The sequence below is a fragment of the Crocodylus porosus genome, unplaced genomic scaffold (genome assembly GCF_001723895.1).
Source record: "Crocodylus porosus isolate Cpor-Errol unplaced genomic scaffold, CroPor_comp1, whole genome shotgun sequence".
Classification (NCBI taxonomy): Eukaryota; Metazoa; Chordata; order Crocodylia; family Crocodylidae; genus Crocodylus; species Crocodylus porosus.
Window position 1 is genome coordinate 30,399,280 of NW_017728886.1, and position 19,530 is coordinate 30,418,809.

At 42.3% G+C, this 19,530-nt stretch overlaps 1 protein-coding gene across 1 annotated transcript in view; it reads left to right on the forward strand.

Annotated features, from left to right (window-relative positions):
• Positions 1-19,530, forward strand: part of ARHGAP21 (Rho GTPase activating protein 21) — a 93,023-nt gene that overhangs the window by 26,689 nt on the left and 46,804 nt on the right. The window contains exons 4-6 of the mRNA XM_019529473.1: positions 5,866-5,958; positions 12,209-12,287; positions 15,552-15,606. Of these exons, the coding sequence (XP_019385018.1) occupies positions 5,866-5,958; positions 12,209-12,287; positions 15,552-15,606 (227 nt within the window). The remainder of the gene's footprint in view (positions 1-5,865; positions 5,959-12,208; positions 12,288-15,551; positions 15,607-19,530) is intronic.

The window sequence follows — 19,530 nt, forward strand, 5'->3', positions numbered from 1 at the left end:
TCAGGGAAAGTCTGTTCACCAGGGCCCCCCTTGGAGTCACCAGGAACAATGGCCACAAGCTGAGGGAGGATAGGTTTAGGTTAGATATCAGGAAGAACTACTTCACTCTAAGGGTGGCCAGAGCCTGGAATAGGCTTCCCAGAGAGGTGGTGCTTTCACCTTCCCTGGAAATCTTCAAAAGGAGACTGGATAGGGACCTGGCTGGGGTCTTATGACCCCTGCCACCCCCAGAGCTCCTTCCTGCCCATGGCAGGGGGTCGGACTAGATGATCTGTCTGGGTCCCTTCCCACTCATTGATATTCTATGATTCTATGATCCTTCTCTATGGGTTACTGCAGCTGGCTATTCCAAATGAACACATACTTTAAAAATAAAATCCACCCCCACCAAAAAACTCCCACTTCACTATTAACAGGTATACAGACTACAGCAAGACCAAATTCCTATCTCGGTTTGGCTGGATGCTAGGTATTCCTGGTATCTTGCAACAGCCACAATAAGCAAAGGTTTGAATCACAGGTGATGACTCAGATTCTTTCCAGCCCTCTCAAGCGTGTTGCTCAATGAATATGATAAATTCCATCAAGAAGGGAGGAGCAGTCCTAGCCTAAGACTGTGGCTGTTTTGGAGAAGTCATTTGGCATTTTGCTCATCTTAAAGAATCATGTTATATTCCCTACCATTGAGTGGAGCTGGCTTTTGGGTTGGTTTGGAGATGGCCTGGATTCAGAAAGCAGTTAACAGGCCTTTCAAGTTCTGTTGAGGTAGGATTTAGTTTCTGCTTTGGCTGGAGAGAAGAGATTTTTTAGTCTTAATTTCTGAAGCTGTAGCCTAAGATTTTAGAGAGAAACTAGGAGAGATCTGCTTCTGTTCATGCCTTCTATCACTACTTCAGAAAATTTCTCTCCTGATTTATCTATCTTGGGTATCAGATGGGTACTGGTCTCAGAACTATAGAGGTATACAGGTGTCATGGGGCCACTGCATGTCAGGTAGCAGTCTGGGGATGATCTTTAGTGCCCAAGTCTTATTAATGTTAAGAGCATTTCATATTGTTCCAGCAGTAGAAATGAAAATCAGGGTCATCACATCTTCATTTTTTCCCCTTGGCTTGTCAGTTTTACATGGGTTTTACTCAAGGTGCACTGGAACTTAACTGGGCCTATAAATTCACAGAGGATAATAATAATAATAATAATAATGGACTCTTGTTGCTTCCGTGCCTAAGGACTGTTTTTAATTTAAAGGAGAGTGGTGACCTTCTAGGCAGGGGGTGTTTCCAGTATTTTTTTTTCCCACTTTCAGGCTGCAGAGTGAGATAGTCGCAACGATACCTGTAATACAAGTCTTCACTGTCTGAGGTACTGTATTTCTAGATGTTAGTATTGCACTGTGGTGGCAATTGAAAATGCTAGCTTTTCAGGGAAATCACCCTGTGGAATCTCTAGAAATGTATACGGTTTTCTCTGACTAATAAAGATGGTGGATATTCCTGAAAGATTCTGCATTTAATTTTGAGCAGAAGTAATGTGGCTACAAAGCATAGCCGAACTTGGGAGGATATACTAAATATAATTGTAGTAAGTGTATGGTTATTTACTTCAAAAATATATATTGGTACATCCATTATTAGTTTTCTTGTGCAATAGGGAAGTAAGATGGTGACACTAGTAGTTAGTGATAGAATCAGGTCCTGTAAGTGGTCACCCATTTAACTGTAGTGCTGGTGCTTCAGAGTAGCTGACACAAGCTTTTTGATATCATGTGTTTGAGTGACTCTCTGAGCTTGTCTAAACTTGCCTAGTGCTTCTGAAGTGCTGTGAAGGTTTAGTAATACTTTAATGTCTGTAGTAAAATTAGGAGAGAGAAAATGAGAGAAGCAGTAGCTTTATTCCATGAAGACTTTGTTTCCAAACCTGTAGGAAGAAAGCATTCCCTGAAAATCCATATTCTAAGTAGTTGTGGAGTGATCATCTTTGACTTCACATGGTCCCAGGCCAGGAGTGGGCAGTTATTTCAGGAGGAGGGCCACTTTACCCTGTTTTGGCAAGCTGTCGAGGGCTGCATGGGTAGCCCCACCCCTTGACAGGTGCCCTGCCCCCTGGTCATGGTCATAGAACCAGTGCCTTGAGACTAGTGTCTCAGGGCCAGCACTGGTGGGGCCCAGGTCAGGGCACAGGCTGGCAGGGGTCCATGAAGCCGGGCTGTTCTTTACCAGCAGGGAGAGTGGGGAGTTGGCCCGGCTCCAGAGAGACCCTGCCAGCCGGGGCCCAGCGGTGCTGGGTCTCGTGCTCCCGCTCACTCCCAGTGCCCCCAGCCCTGTGGTACAGGTGGGAGGTCAGCATGCAGCCCTGACACCCTGCTTGCCAGCAGGGGATGAGCTAGTGTGAGGAAAAGTGGCCCTGCCCCATGGCTGGCACTCCCTGCTGCAGCCACTTGCAGCCCATGCAGGGCTGTCCTGAGCAGGCCACAGGCAGCCCCAAATGGGCTGCGAGCAGCTGCAGTGTGGGGCGCTGGGCACGGGGCAGGTGAGGGGCTGCTTTTTCTCCCCACACTCAGCACCAGCTTGTAACCCACCCCTGCTGCCAGCCTGGGCCCTGTGCCAGCCCCGGGCTCACTCACTGGAGCTGTGCTGTGGTGGCAGCAGCTGCGCCCCCTACCATTGCCTCTGGGCTGCCTAGCGCACAAGCTCTGGGGGGGCCAGCAGCAGCAGCAAACACTGCCTGGTGCGGCAAGCAGGGGGCTGCTTTCCTCCACGCAGAGCAGCTGCTTCTGCTGCAGTGTAGCCCTGATGGGTGAGCCTGGAGCTGGTGTGGGGCCCAGGATGACAGCGGGGGTGGGTTACAAACTGGTGCTGAACTCAGGGTGGAAAAGCAGCCCTGTGCCTGGTGCCCCGCACTGCAGCCGATTGCAGCCCACACGGGGCTTCCTGTGTCTGCTCAGGACAGGCCCACATGGGCTGTGAGCAGCTGCAGCAGGGAGCGCCAGACATGGGGCGGGGGAAAGGCTGCTTTTCCCTGGCTAAGCTTTTCCCCAGGCTCCTCCCCTGCCTGGAGTCCCCTCCCCTCCTTACCTGAGTTTCTAGTGCAGTGCACTGGCATGTTCCCAGGTCAGAAGCCCCTGCTGGGGGCTGGGGGGGCCCCTGCTGGGCTTCCTCTGGGTCCTGCTGCCCCTGGTTTCTGTCATTTTTTACAGGAACCAAGGACAGATCAGTATTAATTTTCTAAATTTTTTAGGGGTTCCAAGGGCCAGATAAAATGGTCTCGCGGGCTGAATTCAGCCCACAGGCCATATTCTACTCACCCCATCTTACACAATGACTTGATATATAGAAAGTGCATCCTTTTATAGCACCAAGTTTTTTGGATTATTTCATACCAACATATGGCTTCATTTTTGTATGCGTAGGCCTATCTTTTTTTTTACATGTCATTGCATAAAAATGGGAGCATTAGCACTTACTAGTTTGCAAAATTGAACCATAAGGACTTGTTTGGTTGTAAACTTCGGATGGAATTCAGAGTCAGATCAAATCTTATGTAATCCGCTTAAGTCTGTGCAAGTAATTAATCAGGTATCCAAAACAAATTGAGAAAACCCCACTTAATTCATTGAAACCAGTATGACTCTTACATAGTACTAAGACCAGTGAATGGAACCATGCAGGACACTAGGATTCCAGTCTCTCTTCCAATGAGTACTTAAATAATTTTAAAAAAAGGGGGAAACAGCAGTGACACAAGAGACTGAGTGTTCTCCACTCCACAATGTCAGTGAGTAGGGTCATATAGAGTGCTGTCCTTGGGTAGTGTAAATTCAAATTCTGTCCAGCAGAAAGAATTAAGCTTTCGTTTTCCACAATCTCAGTGAGTGACCTAACCACTTGCACACTGGGCAGAATATAGGGCACAGCTCCTACCACCACAGTCCGCAGTTTCTACAAAAATAGCTCTGAATCCCTGCCCAGAGCTAAAACTGTTTGACTTTGACCCTTTTGGTCTAAATCCACAGTATGTTTCAGAATTACCTGAATTGTATTTGTTTTCTCCCAGTGAATATCTTATATGCCAGTAACATTTTGTCTTGCATCTTTGCCATATAAAGTACAGCGACTGAAGGTGGAAACAGACAGTGATAAGAGAGGTTTGTCACATTTATGCCACCATAAAAATTGTTATGGCAGTGCAAAGGCTAAGCAAACAGATGCCCATGTTCTTTGTCATGCCACAAATGCCAAAAATCTGTGCTCCCAACAAAGGCGGTGTTAAAATTTGTGCTGCTTTATTGTTGCCAATGTCTATTAGCTTCATGGTGGGAAGTTGCAGGTAGTCCAGAGCTGCTCGCACTCTCCAGGTGTACAAGGCAGGTTCTCCAGGGGTTTGAGGGGCCCAATCCTGCACACCCTAAGAATTTCTATGCAGGATTGGGACCCTAAAGCCCTGGGAGCACCTGCCCTGCTTTCTCTGCTTAGAAATGCACCTTTGGGATCTCTGTGGTGCATCACCGTAAGCAGAGAAAGTCAGGGATTTCTCAGGGGTGCATCTCTGTAAGTGTGGAAAGCAATGAGGTGTGTTTAGAGTTTGATGGTCCTGATTCTGTGGAGGATTTCCCTGGGTGCAAAGGAGCAGGCCCCTCAGGCCTCAGGAGAACAGATCACCTGATGTTGCCTGGTGATGCTTCAGAACTTGTGTTTTGCCCTACGAAGCAGATCAGCACATCCCAGCACAGCTGATCTTTTTCATTTGTAGTTAGACTTTGCCTCACATCTGTGTACAGATATTGCTCATAGAGCTGTCTCCTGTATTTTAACACACCACAATTGTCAGTGGCGATCACTATGGCTTTCACAACCATCGACTTTCTTAAACATGAAGGACCAAGTATAGATGTGGTCTGTAAAGGTGGTATATGTTGCTTGTGAGTTTGCAACTGGGCACACGTTGAGGATGAAGGGAATTACAAGTTGCATTGGTTTAGACCAGTGGAGACCAATCTTTCTAGCAGGTGGGCCGTAAATTAGCCCTCCCCCTCCCCAGGTGCCACCTCTTTCCCCACCCCTTCTGCTGCTGTACTTTCTGTTTCCTGCCCTATTTGGTGCCTGTCCTGTCCCTGGTCTCCTGTGTGCCACACATAGAGGCTGCCTGTGCCATTTGTGGCACACCTGCCACAGGCTGGCCGCCCCTGGTTAATACCACCTGTAAAATGAAATAAATTCACAGGATTGTCTATGTATAAATATGTATATTCTCTATACAGCCTTTTTACTGTTCATATACAGCACTTGTGATTTACCTTGACTAGGCATTTTGCTTTTTCGACTGCCATCAGAAACAGATTTTCAAAAGACCTTTGGCCATCTTGTCTGGGAGATCTATATTTTTCTTGTTGGAGTTTCAGGGATTTTATGGTACTCTTGCAGTCCTACAGAGTCTAATCTTTTTCATATTACAGTACAAATTCTGATTCAGTTAGCAGAATTTTATATATCTGGGAAATGAGAATCTGGGAAATGAGGGATGGCTCAAAATGAAGCTATACTCACTAGTCGGATGACAGGATACCGATGAGATGAAAAATAAAACAAAAAACATCATTTCTGACATATTCGTGTATTATAATTTTACAACTCCTGCTTTACCAAGACAGCTAAAAGATCTTCAGTCTACCCAAAGGAATCCAAATAGTTTTGAGAGAGAACAGATGCTAATGTTTTATTTGCCAAATGGATTTAAAAAATGTTGATCCTAATATTTAACATGAAGATTAATGTGTCATGACTAAAGTTTTAAAATCATTCTTAGTGTTCAGCATTGTAATGCAGCATAATAAAATAACTTTCAACCCATGTATCCTTTCTTCTTCAGGGAAGCAAAGAAAAAAACTGGAACCAATGGATACCATATTTGTTAAACAGGTTAAAGAAGGTGGACCTGCCTTTGAAGCTGGATTATCCACAGGTGCTGTTCCTCTATAATACGAATAATAATATAAGCAAAGCTATACATTTTTCATAGTTTTCTCTCTAAACTTTATTGCTCTACTGTAGTCCATGGCTTCACAATCTCTCGTCTCCACCTGCTAGGATTTGCCCAAAATACTTTTCAGTTTCTTCCTCTCATTTATTTCAACCATGGAATTTCATTGACTTCATTGCTTTTCTCTTACCATCAAAAGTTTATGCTCTTCCTTCATCCTTGCTGATACAGTGTTACGTAATCTTGCCCACTTTGCTATCCTTTTCCATTATTTCCTCAAGCACTACCTTTCTTTTCTTGTTAGCCCTCTTTTTGCTTCTTCCTTAACTTTGTTTTTTCTTTTGTGTATTCTCAAATACTGTCCCAGTTATCCACACCTCAAACTGTATTGCTACGTGTACTCATTACGTGCCCTCCCTTTCCTAGATTTTTATATTTAAAATAGTTGTCCTATATTCAAACAGTTGCATTACTTATATTGTAGCCTGAATGCACTAATCAAGTCAGGGCCTCTTTTGAGGTCCATGCTGTACAAACACAAAGGGAGATTTAAAGAATTTACCATTTAATATAAGTCTAGAGACAAGTGGAGGCCACAAACAAATAGCAGGAATGGGAGATGAAGGACAATAACAGTTGTGACTGGGCATTTATATTGGCTATGTGCAGAACCACTAAATGATTTGTTACTAGTACTTTGTTTTGTTACCACTCATGTCTTTTAAAGTAAATAAATCTGAGTAAACCCAGTTTGGCTCTAGCCACTTTTTTAGTAGTCTGATATAGTGTTTAAGCACTTTTGATAGGGAGCACATCATTGTAAAATGTCATGTATGTTTGTTATGCTGTACATAATTTTGTATTTAGCCGTTACTTTAAATTGTCAAGAAAGTGGTGGTGGGGAATCAGGTTGGAGCTAACTGTACAAACAATGAAAGTGCAAATAATGTAGCTTCATTACACTGTAAATATGAATTTCTATCCTTAAAAGGATGGCAAACTGTAAATTCATAAAAGGAATATGTATAAACCAAATGGAATACTCCTGACATAGTTGTAGATTTTAGGTTTTCTTTTAATAATTGTGCACCTATATGTACCTGAAACACATAAATTTTCAACAAAAAAAAAAAAGAAAACTGGAGGGCATTTAGAAATTTCAAAATAACACAGATTTCAGGCTCTGCAAAAGACCCTAACCTTCCTTCCACCTTTACTCTGGTATAGTGAGATAAAAAAAATATGTTCTAAGGACTGACAACATCATTTGCTGCTGTGCAAAGAAAGATGTTTTGCCTTGATAAAGCATCATATACATTGAAGCTGTACGAAGAGACTTTGTTAACTTCAGCTTCATTCAGAAAAGGCAATGCTTGCCAGACTGAGGAGAACATCTATATAGAGAATATTTTATTCTCAGACTTTTATAAGAAGGCTTTGAACATACAGAATGGAGAGCATAAATAATTTATAAACATTTTTCTTTAAATTACCTGAGTGTCCTTTTAAGAATGTTGCTGGATAGTCATTATACCTAATTAGGTCCTGTCACTGTTTCTTGTTAAAACATCAGATTTTTGAAACATGATTTGCAAGATGCAGCTATAATATATTATAAAACATTCAGCAAACTATCAGTCAGATTGCTTGATTTCTGATACAGTTGCTCAGTATGGCATATACCTCTCATTTTGTGGAACTGCTTTTCTTGGATTGTTCCATTGCAACTTGCAGTAACGTTTTATAGTTACACTGATTGGAGATTAAAACATTTTAAAAATCTAATAAGCATTTAGATAATTGTGCTTCAGATGTTTTGTCTGTTTATATTGTTCTATCTCAAGGCACTTTGTAGTATTGAACATCTGTTTCACAGTTGATTGGACAATTTCTGTGGTTTAATAACCTGGAAAATTTAGGCCACCTCTACATGTTATATATATTAGGCATCTACCAAGTTAATTGCTTAATTTAGACTGGCTAATAACTAGGGCATTTTAAAAAGATCCAGCAAGCTATAAAGTTTATTACTGGAAAATCATAAAATAATAGAAAATTAAGATTGGAAGGGACCTCAGTAGGTCATCTAGTCCAACCCCCTGTTTAAAGCAGGACCATCTCCAACTATTTTATCTCATCCAGGTCTTTGTCTAGCCAGATCTAGACAACCACAACCTCTCTGGGTAGCCTGTTCCAGTGCTTTGCTACCCCCCTCGTGAGAATTTTTTTTCCTAATAATTAATCTAAAGTTTCCTTGCTGCAACTTGAGACCATTGCTCCTTGTTCTGTCATCTGCCACCACCCGAGAACAGTCTAGCTCCATCCTCTTTGGAACCACCCTTCAGATCGTTGAAGGCTGCTATTAAATCCCCCCTTAATCTTCTCTTTTCCAGACTAAATAAGCCCAGTCCCCTCAGCCTCTCCTCACAAGTCACGTGCCCCAGTCCCCTAACCATTTTCATTGCCTTCCTCTGGACTCCGATTAGTCTATGTTCTTTCTGTAGTGGAGGGCCCAAGACTGGACACAGTACTCCAGATGTGGCCTCACCAGTGTAGAATACAGGGGAATAGTTACTTCTGTTGATCTGCTGGGGACACTCCTACTAATGCAGCCATGTATGCTGTTAGCTATCTTTGCAACAAAGGCAAACTGTTGGGTCATCTTCAGCTTATTGTCCACTGTAACCCTAGGTCCTTTTCTGTAGATCTGCTGCTTAGCCAACCTGTACTGGTACATGGGATTGTTCCATCCTAAGTGCAGTTTTGCACTTGTCCTTACTGAACCTCAACAGATTTCTTTTGGTCCAGTCTTCCAATTTGTTTAAGTCTGTCTGAATCCTAGCCTTACCCTCTAGCATATCTCCTCCCAGCTTGGTGTTATCTGCAAACTTGTGGAGGGTGCATACCATCCCATCATCCAGATAGTTGATAGAGATACTGAACAAGACCCACCCCAGGGTTGTCCCCTGGGGCACTCCATTTGATGCTAGCTAACATGAAGCCATTGATTGCTTCCCTTTGATCCTGATGATCCAGCCAGTTTTTTTTCCATCTTACAGTCTATTCATCCAACTGATGCTTCCTTATCATTCTTGCAAGAGTGCTGTAGGAGACCATATCAAAAGCCTTGCTGAAGTTGAGGTATGTCACGTCCACTGCTCTTCCAGCATCCACAGAGCCAGTTATCTCATCATAAAGTCAACCAGGTTGGTCAGGCATGTCTTGCCTTTGGTAAGTCCATGCTGACTGTTCCTAATAACCTTCTCCAACTGTCTAGAAATGGATTCCTTGAGGACCTGCTCCATGATTTTTCTAGAGGCTGAGGTGAGGTTAACAAGTCTGTAGTTCCCCGGATCCTCCTTCCCTTTCTTAAAGATGGACACTATATCTGCCCTTCTCTAATCATCTACGACCTCTCCCAGTCGCCCTGAAATTTCAAGGATAATGGCCAGCAGCTCTGCGGTCACATCAACCAACTCTCTTAATACCCTTGGGTGCATTGTGTCTAGCCTCATGGATTTGTGTATGTCCAGCTTTTCTAAAATAGTCCCTAACCTGTTCTTTCACCACTTGCAGCTCCTGACCTACTCCCCAAACTGCTGCCCAGTGCAGTAGTCTGGGAGCTGACCCTGCCTGTGAAGACCGAGGTGAAAAAGGCATAGAGTATATCAGTATTTTCTGCATCATCTGTCACTAGGTTGCCTTGTCCATTCATGAAGGGACCCACATTTTCCCTGATCTTTCTCTTGTTGCTGACATTATTTGTAGAATCCTTTCTTGTTATCCTTCACGACCCTTGCTAACTGGAACTCCAATTGTGCTTTCACCTTCCTGACTTCATCTCTGCATGCCCAAGCAATGCTCTTACACTCCTCCCTAGGTGTTTATCCAAGTTTCCACTACTTGTAAGCTTGCTTTTTGTGTTTGACCTCAATGGAGAGTTCACTGATAAGCCAAGCTTGTCTTCTGCCATACTTGCTAATTTTCACATTAGGATGACTCGTTTATGTGCCCTCAGTAAATTTTCTTTAAAATACAGTCAGCTCTCTCAGATACCTTTCCCCCTCAGACTGGCCTCCCAGAGGATCTTGCCCATCAGTTCCCTAAGAGAGTCAAAGTCTGATTTTCTGAATTCCAGGATCCTTACTCTGCTCTTCTTTTTCCTTCCTTTCCTAAGGATCCTGAACTCAATCATCTTGTGGTTGCTGCTGCCCAAGTTACTGTCCACTTCTACATTCTCCACCAATTCTTCCCTGTTTGTCAACAGCAGGTCAAGAAGAACATGGCCTCACATTGGGCTGTCCAAGACTTGCGCCAGGAAGTTGTTCCCAACACTCTTCAAAAACTTCCTGTATTGCCTGTGCGCTGCTGTATTGCCCTCCCAGCAGATGTCAGGGCAGTTGAAGTCCCCTGTGAGAACCAGGGCCTGTGATTGGGGAAACTTCTGCTAGCCGTTTGAAGGAAGCCTGATCCACCTCATTCTCCTGGTCTGGTGGTCTGTGGCTGACACCCACCACATCATTACCCTTGTTGCAGTATGAGCAATCACACTGCTGTTTTACATAAATCACAACTACTCCTCCTCTTCTTCCTTGCTTATCCCACCAAGTCTCTGTGATTCCAGTTTTTTGCTCGTTTCCCAGGCTCTTCATGCATCATGTACAGACAGCTGAGGTAACTAGCCAATTGCCCTGCTTTCTCAGGAAGAATGAACAGGCCTCCCTTGTTGCCCCCTTCCTGCTTGTATTTCCTCCAGGTTACCTGCTTCCACACTTACTTCAGGACTTTGGTCTCCATACCCCAGCAAACCTAGTTTAAATCTCTCCTCCCTAAGTTAGTGAGCCTGTCTGCAAAGATGCTGTTCCTCTTGTTCATGAGATGGATCCTGTCTCTTCCTTAGCATTCCTTCTTGGAACAGCATCCTGTGGTCGAGGAAGCCAAAGCCCTGCTGGTGACATCATCTGTGCAGCCATGCATTGATCTGCAGGATGTCTGCTCCTAACAAGGTCCTTCCCCTTGACTGGAAGGATTGAGGAGAACAGCACCTGAGCCCTGTCCCCATCACCCTAGCACCCAGAGCTTTGTAATCACTGTTGATCTGTTCAGGGTCACCTCTGGCAGTGTTATTGGTGCCCACATGGATGAACACCATGGGGTAGTAGTCAGAGGGCCAGATAAGCCTCAATAATCCTTTTGTGACATCTCAGATCTGGGCTTCAAATGCAGAAGAAAGGTGTGTAATAACTTTATAGGTGATTTCTATTCAGCTTTAATTTGTGCTTGTAGCCTGTGCCCACACAGCTGAAAACTACAGCTGTTGCATTCGTCCAGCTGTGGGGGTGCACCATGCACTCCACCATGGGGAGACTGCAGCTGCTGTGATCACCAGCTGCAGGGGTTCATGGGTCACCCTCACAGCTGGGAGATTGCACCTGCTGGTCTCCCAGCTGTGGGAATTTGCTTCTTACTGGTGCAGTGTGGATTGGGTTCCCTCTGCACCAGCAATAAAGCATGATGGAATGTAATTCAGTCTCACAGTCATGCCCTCTGCCATGTACACGTGGCATGGCAGGAGGTGAGACTGTCGATCATGCATTAGGCCCTATTTTGTCTTTCTTTACCTACCTGCGGAGAGGGCCCCTGAATGCAACAGATTTGAGATACTTTTGTAAACTTATAAATGACTTCTTGGAAAAGTGAAAGAAAGTGCATTTTGACTTGAGTATTAATCAAAATGGCATGGAATTAGCCCACTGCACTATCATTTTGTTATTGATACTTTGAGCCTTGAAGACGTAGAAACAGCATAAGTTTGATGCTAAGGACTTTTACCTCAGGAGAAAATTGAAGCAACTTATCACTGTCTCTAGGAGAAGAGAAAATATTCCTTATCTGTTAACTGGAAAAGAGAGAGTATTTCAACTGAGATGTGAATCAAAATTGCTTTTAAATCCCAAAATACGAACCTTAGATTTAGACTGAAAATTGTATGCAAAAAAAAAAAAAGAGCCTATACTCATTACAGAAGTAAGTGCCTCAAAAGTTCCTTTTTGGAGATCGGACTTTTAAGCTAACATCTGATATTGTTATACCTGTTTATGTTCAAACAGGTATTTGTTGTGGTGGTGTTTTGTGGTTTTTTTGTTTTCAAAGCAAGCAAAAAATTGCTGTGGCATATCCCAGGGAGATGTAGAATACAGCATTGTCTTTTTTTTTTTTCTTTTCCTTGTAGGTGACAGAATTATAAAGGTCAATGGAGAAAGTGTTATTGGAAAAACATATTCTCAAGTAATTGGTTTAATTCAGAACAGGTAAGACTTTTTTGAGTGCCAAATTAATATATTTGAAGCAAGGAGGGAATGACTGTTACATGGTTCTACCAAAGTATGTTAGTCTGTGTACATGAATTGTATGTGGTGGATGTGAAAGTTTTACATGTATTATTTGTCTGTCCATGACGTCTATTAACAATCACGTTTTATATAACCACTTCAAACAAGTATCTTGTCTTAAGGTATTGGGCTTCTCTTAGTGACTTGTTGCAAATTAGTGCTTAAATCATATTTGAATGGAAAAAAATCTCTTCACAGTCTGTATATAGTAGAAAACAGAGATATGGCTTGATATTTTGCATTGACTGTGCAAAAATCCTTTCCTCTTGCCCCCTGTAACAACTGTACGAACAAGAGTTTTGTCAGTATATCACTCAATGTATCAGTTGTCACTTAGGATATCAGTATATCACTCAAGATGCCAGTTCCATAATTTGGAATGTCACCTCTTGCTTATAGTTGGTAGCAAATGGAAAATAAACCACAGAATAATTCATGCATGAAAAAGAATTAAGTACACGTTATTCCTTCCAGAGCAAGGCATTGCTTTCATGAAGAATACATTTCTTAGAGTCCTGACTTTTTTATTGAAGATGAAATTAGTTTGGGACGTCTTTGCCAAGGATTTGGAGGCCTGCCCCATTCACCTGAACCCACTGCTATATTTGCTTATTGCAACTGCTGTAACATGTACCCAGAGGGCTCCTGTTATTCTAAGACGAAAGTAGCCATCTGGGATGACTGGCAGCTAGAAGACGGGCTGCCAGCAAACAGGCAGACCTGTAGCTGCTCAGACAGAGGCTGCCCCTGGGGGAGTAACTCTCCTAGGAAATAGGGGCAAAGTAGCAAGCTACACTGGGGCAGGTGTCTAGGCAGCCCAGGAGTCAAAGGCTGTAGGGAGCTGAGCTAAACCACAGAGGAGTTATCAGGCCAAGAGTGGAAAGCCCTGTGGGTGACTGGAGAGTCACTTCACAGGAAGGGGCAGGGCTTAAGGGGAACAGAGGGCTTGTAGGGAGTGAAGACCTAGGATGAGGAGGGTTTTGTTATATAGCCAATGGGAGTTTTAGTTGGAGCTGGGGGCTCATATTTTGGTGCCAGCTAATAAATCTATGAATCCATGGACTGGGTTGTGACTTCAGGGGAAGAGGTCATGGTGCTGCCAGAGGGGCACGCAACTGTTTTTAACCCTGCCAGGGGCCTTGCTCAGGGTGCTGTAAGGTGCCAACCAAGGCCCATGGGCTTGAAGCACAAGAGGGCCAAGAAGCCTGAGAGGTTGAGAAGCAGAGCCAGGGGTGTGAAGTGCAATAAGGGTGAGAAGCATGAAAGGACTGGATTGGGGCTGGAGCCCAGAAGTCAGGTCTGGCGCAGTGGGCCTAGGCTAAGCGAACCAGTGAGAGGAAAGGGGCGGAGGCCATAAAGGTCTAGGCCCCAACAAGGATGTAGAGGCCTGAGGTGGCCTGATCTTCGACAGGGGCAAAGGGTGGGGGGTGTCATGATTGATCACAAGATGAACATGAGTCACCAATGTAATGTTGCAGGTGGGAAAGCAAACCAAACTCTGGCTTGCATCCATAGTTGCTTCTCAAGTAAATCCCAGGATGTCATCCTCCTACTGTACTTGGCCTTGGTGAGGCCACAGCTGGAGTACTGCATCCAGTTCTGGCTCCACAATTCAAGAAGGATGTGGAGAAGCTTGAGAGAGTCCAGAGGAGAGTCATGCACAAGATCAGAGGTCAGGAGAACAAGCCTTATGATGAGAGGCTGAGCACCATGGGACTCTTCAGCCTGGAAAAGCACAGACTCAGGAGGGACCTGGTGGCTACCTTTAAGTACATCAGGGATGTACATCAGGATCTGGGGGAACATCCCAAGGGATGACGAGGTCCAACGGTCACAAACTCCTCCAAGACCGTTTTAGGCTGGACATAAGGAAAAACTTCTTTACTGTCTGAGCCCCCAAGGCCTGGAATAGGCTCCCTCCAGAGGTGGTGCAAGCACCTACTCTGGACTACTTTAAGAAGTGTTTGGCTGCTTATTTTGCAGGGATCCTCTGACCCTAGCTGACTTCATGCTTTTGGGTCAGGGGGCTCAACTCGATGATCTCCCAAGGTCCCTTCCAGCCCTAATGTCTGAAATCTATGAAATGTCTTTTCCAACCCCAAAGATTAGTTGACCAGTTTCCTCAAGCCTGTTACGTTTTTTGGCTGGTTTGTTTTTCTGGTTTGACAGTGATGCCTTTGGGTTTAGTAACTGTAATGCAATGACCCAAATTTGACATGAGACACACCAGGAAACAACTAGTATTTCTTCCATTATGAAATGTTTCATTTTGAATAACTAATGTAGTATTAGTTGATGTTTTCATGATTTGTTTAAAGCACAGTAGTATGGTAGAGATGTCTGCATTGCTACTAGACGTAGTCTACCCTTGGATTAAATGACAGTGTCCAGCAGTTTATGAGCGTGCTACATATTTGTAGTTTTTAGTTTTGTATTCACAGTTTGCTACTTTCAGTTTTGTCTAAGAATCTCTAAAGAGGTCTTAGTAATTTGTAACTTCCTGACCTAAATGTTGTTTCCATTGAGGGGTTTGTTTGTTTTTTGCAAGACTGTTCACAATTTCATAGGTAGCATAGTTGTATTCATGAGGGCAAAGTTGCTCTTTACTGCTTACCAGCTAAGCTGTAATGGTAGATGTTCTGCATTTCTGCCTGGAAGATGGTCAGATTATTTAGCTCAGAGGTTAAACATAATTTTTTTTTTAAAGTTGCATGTGAATGCAAAATAAAAAAAATTGGCTAGTGTAATTATGTTGTGTGCCCCTAACTTTCTTGTTCCAACTTCCTGAATAAAAGAGGCTTTATTCAATAAACAGTATTACATTGTGTGGTGAAGTGTTCAAGAAGGATGTTACTGCTTGTGAATTCGACTGAATCTTTATGCATTATAACAACATATCTCTAATGTTTAACGTATTACATATACATGTGAACCTTAGTAAATACAATTCAGACTGTAAAGAGAAAAAGAGTGAGTTCATTGGCAGTACTGTGATTGAAACTTGATGGTGGTTTACCCCATGTGAAGCCTCACTGAATTTTAACTTTTACACCCTGAATGCTTGAACAGTTCTGTCCTGAGGAAACAAGTAGACTGCATCTTAATCAGTGTTGTTCTCCCTATATTAACACAGAAGAAAATCTCCTTTTCAAATTGTGAATAATCTATTCTGTTGTGTTTTAGTGACTGCATATTGGAACTTAGCGTTATGCCAAAAGATGAAGACATCCTCCAATTGGTATGTTGTGTTTCTGAAATTTGAAATTAATATATGCTGATGAAGAAGCACATTGTTTTACTGAAAAAAAGGTTTTGAATGTATACTGTTTTGATCAGCTGTTTGGATTTTGTATCCCTGAAGAGAACTGAGTATGAATTTGGAGGTAAGGAAGAAGCGCTGTGGGTTGTATCGGTCAGGCTTTTCAGTACACGAGGCTCAGCGTGAGAGAGAACATGAGGCTCTTTAAGGGGGAAGCTGACAGGAAGGCAGTTAAGATTGAGACCTTCGGGGTAAAAGTTGCAGTCTGTATAGTGATTAGCTGCATCCCCTAAGGTTAGGCATTGCAGGACCTTAAAGGTGAAGAACAGAAGCTTTGGTATTTTTCTGGAGAAGGAAAAAAGGGGCCCAGTGAGGGACTCCTAAGAGGTCAGTGATTAGCCAAGATACGATCTTAGCAACAGCATGTTGAATACACTTGGTAGAAAAAAGGTCATAATACTCGAGACCAAAGAAGAGGAATCAAAAACTGGACCACTGATGACTGCTGGGATAAGAGTGTGAGCAAGTGTCTGTGTAATATGTGCCTATAGATCTTTAATAAATTCATTTCCTGGAAACAGGCCTTCAAAATCCAGTCACCAGTAACGATTAGGAAATTTTTTCAATGCAAGTATTATCAATTTCTGTGATGTCTACTTTACTTATTAAAAAAGGAACTAAGGGTATATTCCTGGTTTGGCTGAAGTCAGTAGAAGGACTCCCATTTACTAAAGCTGGGTGGGAGAGATTTTTATCCTGGAAAAATTTTCAAGATTCTAAAATTTTTCTGTAATAAATTATGATATGAAAATTGTTAAGAAAAAATCAGCAACATTTTTTTTAAATAGACAAGTCCCCAAAAAATTCCATTTGGTTCAAGCAAAATGAATCATTTTGATATTTTTGAAGTACTTAATTTCAATGTTGACCTTTTTAATTTAGTTGAAGTAATAATTTGTTTAAATTTAAAAAAAAGAAAAATGAAATTTTTTGAAAAACATTGAAACATGGTTCTGACAATTTTATGAGCATTAAACTTGTTGGCAGTTTTAGATTGAGGGTATTTTTTAGCATTGGTATAGAGATTTTTACCCTGTGATAATGTCTTTAAAAAGTATCTAATGCGATCTTGTCAAAAAAACCCTGAAAACAAAGACTATATATAAAGAGCATTAAAGGTTGCATGACTCAGACCTAAAGGTTGAGGAAGTAAGTGTTGATACGCTTTTGTAATCTCATTTTCGACCTCCTTGATTAAATGTTGCACTATGAACTGCTTTTTACACAGTATACCAGAACAGCTGAAGAGCTATGGAAAGTTGCTAGTGCACGCAGGCCATGTAAATTTGGAGCTAAATAAGTTTCAAGGATAAATGTGCCATCTTCTGTGCTTGAGGGGAGGTTATGCTAAGTGCTGAAAAGCATGCTGAATAGACTATGGAAATCCATTTTTTGAGATATTCTACCATAAAAGGCAGTATTGGCAAAAATGTCTAAAGGAATTAGAAGGACAAGTCTGACTGGATTTTAAGTTGATAAACTGGACAAATAAAAACCATGTAAGTATACAAGCATGTCAGATGCTATGTTTCTGCAGGAGCTACCCTGTTGTGTGGGTAAAGAGGTGAACCAGAGATGAGCATAGGTACTGTTCTGGGCTTTTGTTCAGGGGGAGGGGGTCTAGTAAAGATCTAAATGTGCATCTGTATGGGAGAGATCACGTTTTCTGAAAGCAGCATTAAATTTGGGTGTAGCTGACTGGTGACCAGCCTGGTACTGTGTGTAATGGTTCAAGTGAGCCTAGAGGCAGAAGGGAGCATAGTAAATCTGCTTACATGCAGGGCAGATTTCAAGCATGTACCTGTGACAATAGCCTCTTCTCTGTCTTGTCCCATCTCCTACCAGCAGTCTTATTACTTTAAGCTCTAGATATATCAAAATAAGTAATTACAAGTGTTTTAAAGTGTCTGAATATGCAACTGAGTTCATAAAATATAAGTATGTGGCATTCCCAGTGGGTTGATACACGGAGATGCAAAGACCAGTGTTACCTGCCCCAGGGACTCGAATCCCTGGCTGCTGCTGGTTCAGAGGTGTCTGCCTTCTCCAGCCTCTACTATTTCAGCAGTGGCATGGAGTCCCTGCACCTGCTGCAGCACCCCAGAGTCTGAGGAGCAGCCATTCTGGTACCCCGCTAAGAGAGTGCCAGGGATTGGTGCCCTTTCTTGCCCACTCCAAATAAAGCTGGTGCTTGCAAATATGCCAATAACTGAAAATGTTTGGGGCATTTTTGTTTTGTTTTGTTTTGCATTACAAATATATTCACCAGAACGTGAACCTAGTCAAATTAAATTGTTTAAATTGGTGAATCAGGGTGCTATAATGTGGGTGATGTGTCCTGTATGTCTCCTGTGCAGGCAGATCAAAAAACAGCTGCAGCTTTAAGCCCTTCCCAGTCTGACCCCACATGCTACTACTGAAAACAGAAGTGGGATGGGAAGGTGGGACTGTCTTGTGCTCCTCTGTTACTGGAAAGAGCATGCTGAGTCGGACCAGGAAAGGATGTGGTAAGAGCACAAGGGTACAGGGAATTTTGCCCAGGATGCAAAATTCCCTAGTTAAGTCTTTGCTCTTGCCTGCCTTACTTTTATCAGATAACCCAAATACATGCAGCAGAACCCTGGTTGAGAAGCAGTACACTGAGATGAGGAAGTATAACAATGGCTCTCAAACAAGGGTGCTACCAAATCAAAAAAAGTCGTGGTGGTGTTCTGATTGAAAAGTTTGAAAACAACTGGTTTAGATGATAAAATATTGGAGCATAACTTGGCGATAGTCACTATGAGCATTTGAGGGGGTGTAAGTTTTTGTATCCTATTCTTAATTGTTTGAACTGTACAGTTTCCCCAGAACTATCCAATTCTGGTCATGGCTACATTTCCCATAACTTACATGTAAGCATAGCAACAGCTTTGGGAGGATAGTGTAGCTGTAATTTTATAACAAGCTTTCAAAGAGCTTCATTTTAGGTGGGGAGAGAAGAAGGGCTTATAGAATTGCCAAGCAGTGCTTTTGATTGATGACCATGATGATAATGCCACAACCAACTTGCATATGCTCAGTTTACAACTCTCATTGGAATCCTAGGTCCTTGTCAACAATCTGCGTCAGGAATGTAGTTGTTTAGGGCTTTTAGACGTCTAAATATTCCTACTGTAGTTTAAGCTAAACTGCAGTGGCCCAATTTGTATTGTAACAGAATTAAGAGCATTCTACTTATCTTTTTCATGTATTAACTCCCTCAGAAGAATTAAAGGACTAACAAGAATATGCAAAGTGTATTTTCTTTTCTTCATATTTTGTCAGCTGTATCCAAATAAGTGTGTATATACCAGACAATGACTATTGATGCACTTCAACTTTTCTTTATTTTTAAACCTCCTTAAAAATGCTTCTTGACCTGCTGGCCAAAAGTTAAAATACTCCATAACAAAAAATGACCAATATCTCATCCATTTGTTTCCTCAAGGTATAGTATTATTGGAATGCTAATAAAATGAACTGCGTTCCTTTCTTTAAACGCCGCAGTAATTTTGTGCAGGCCATAACTGGGATTAAAGAAGGAATGATTTAACTGGTAAAAATTGACCCCAATCTCTAGACCCCCCTATATAAACCCCCCATACATACCTTATATATATTATAGATCTAAAAGCCCACAGAGAAGTAATTCAGATCAAAACATCATGAAGTTTCCAGTCAAACATCATGTATATATGATATATATTATGTTTCAATTAATATGAAAATATATATATAATAGATTTATATTTTAATGTGTTATTTATCTTAATTTTTATACTTGTATATTATATCTGTATAAATTACATATATTACATGCAA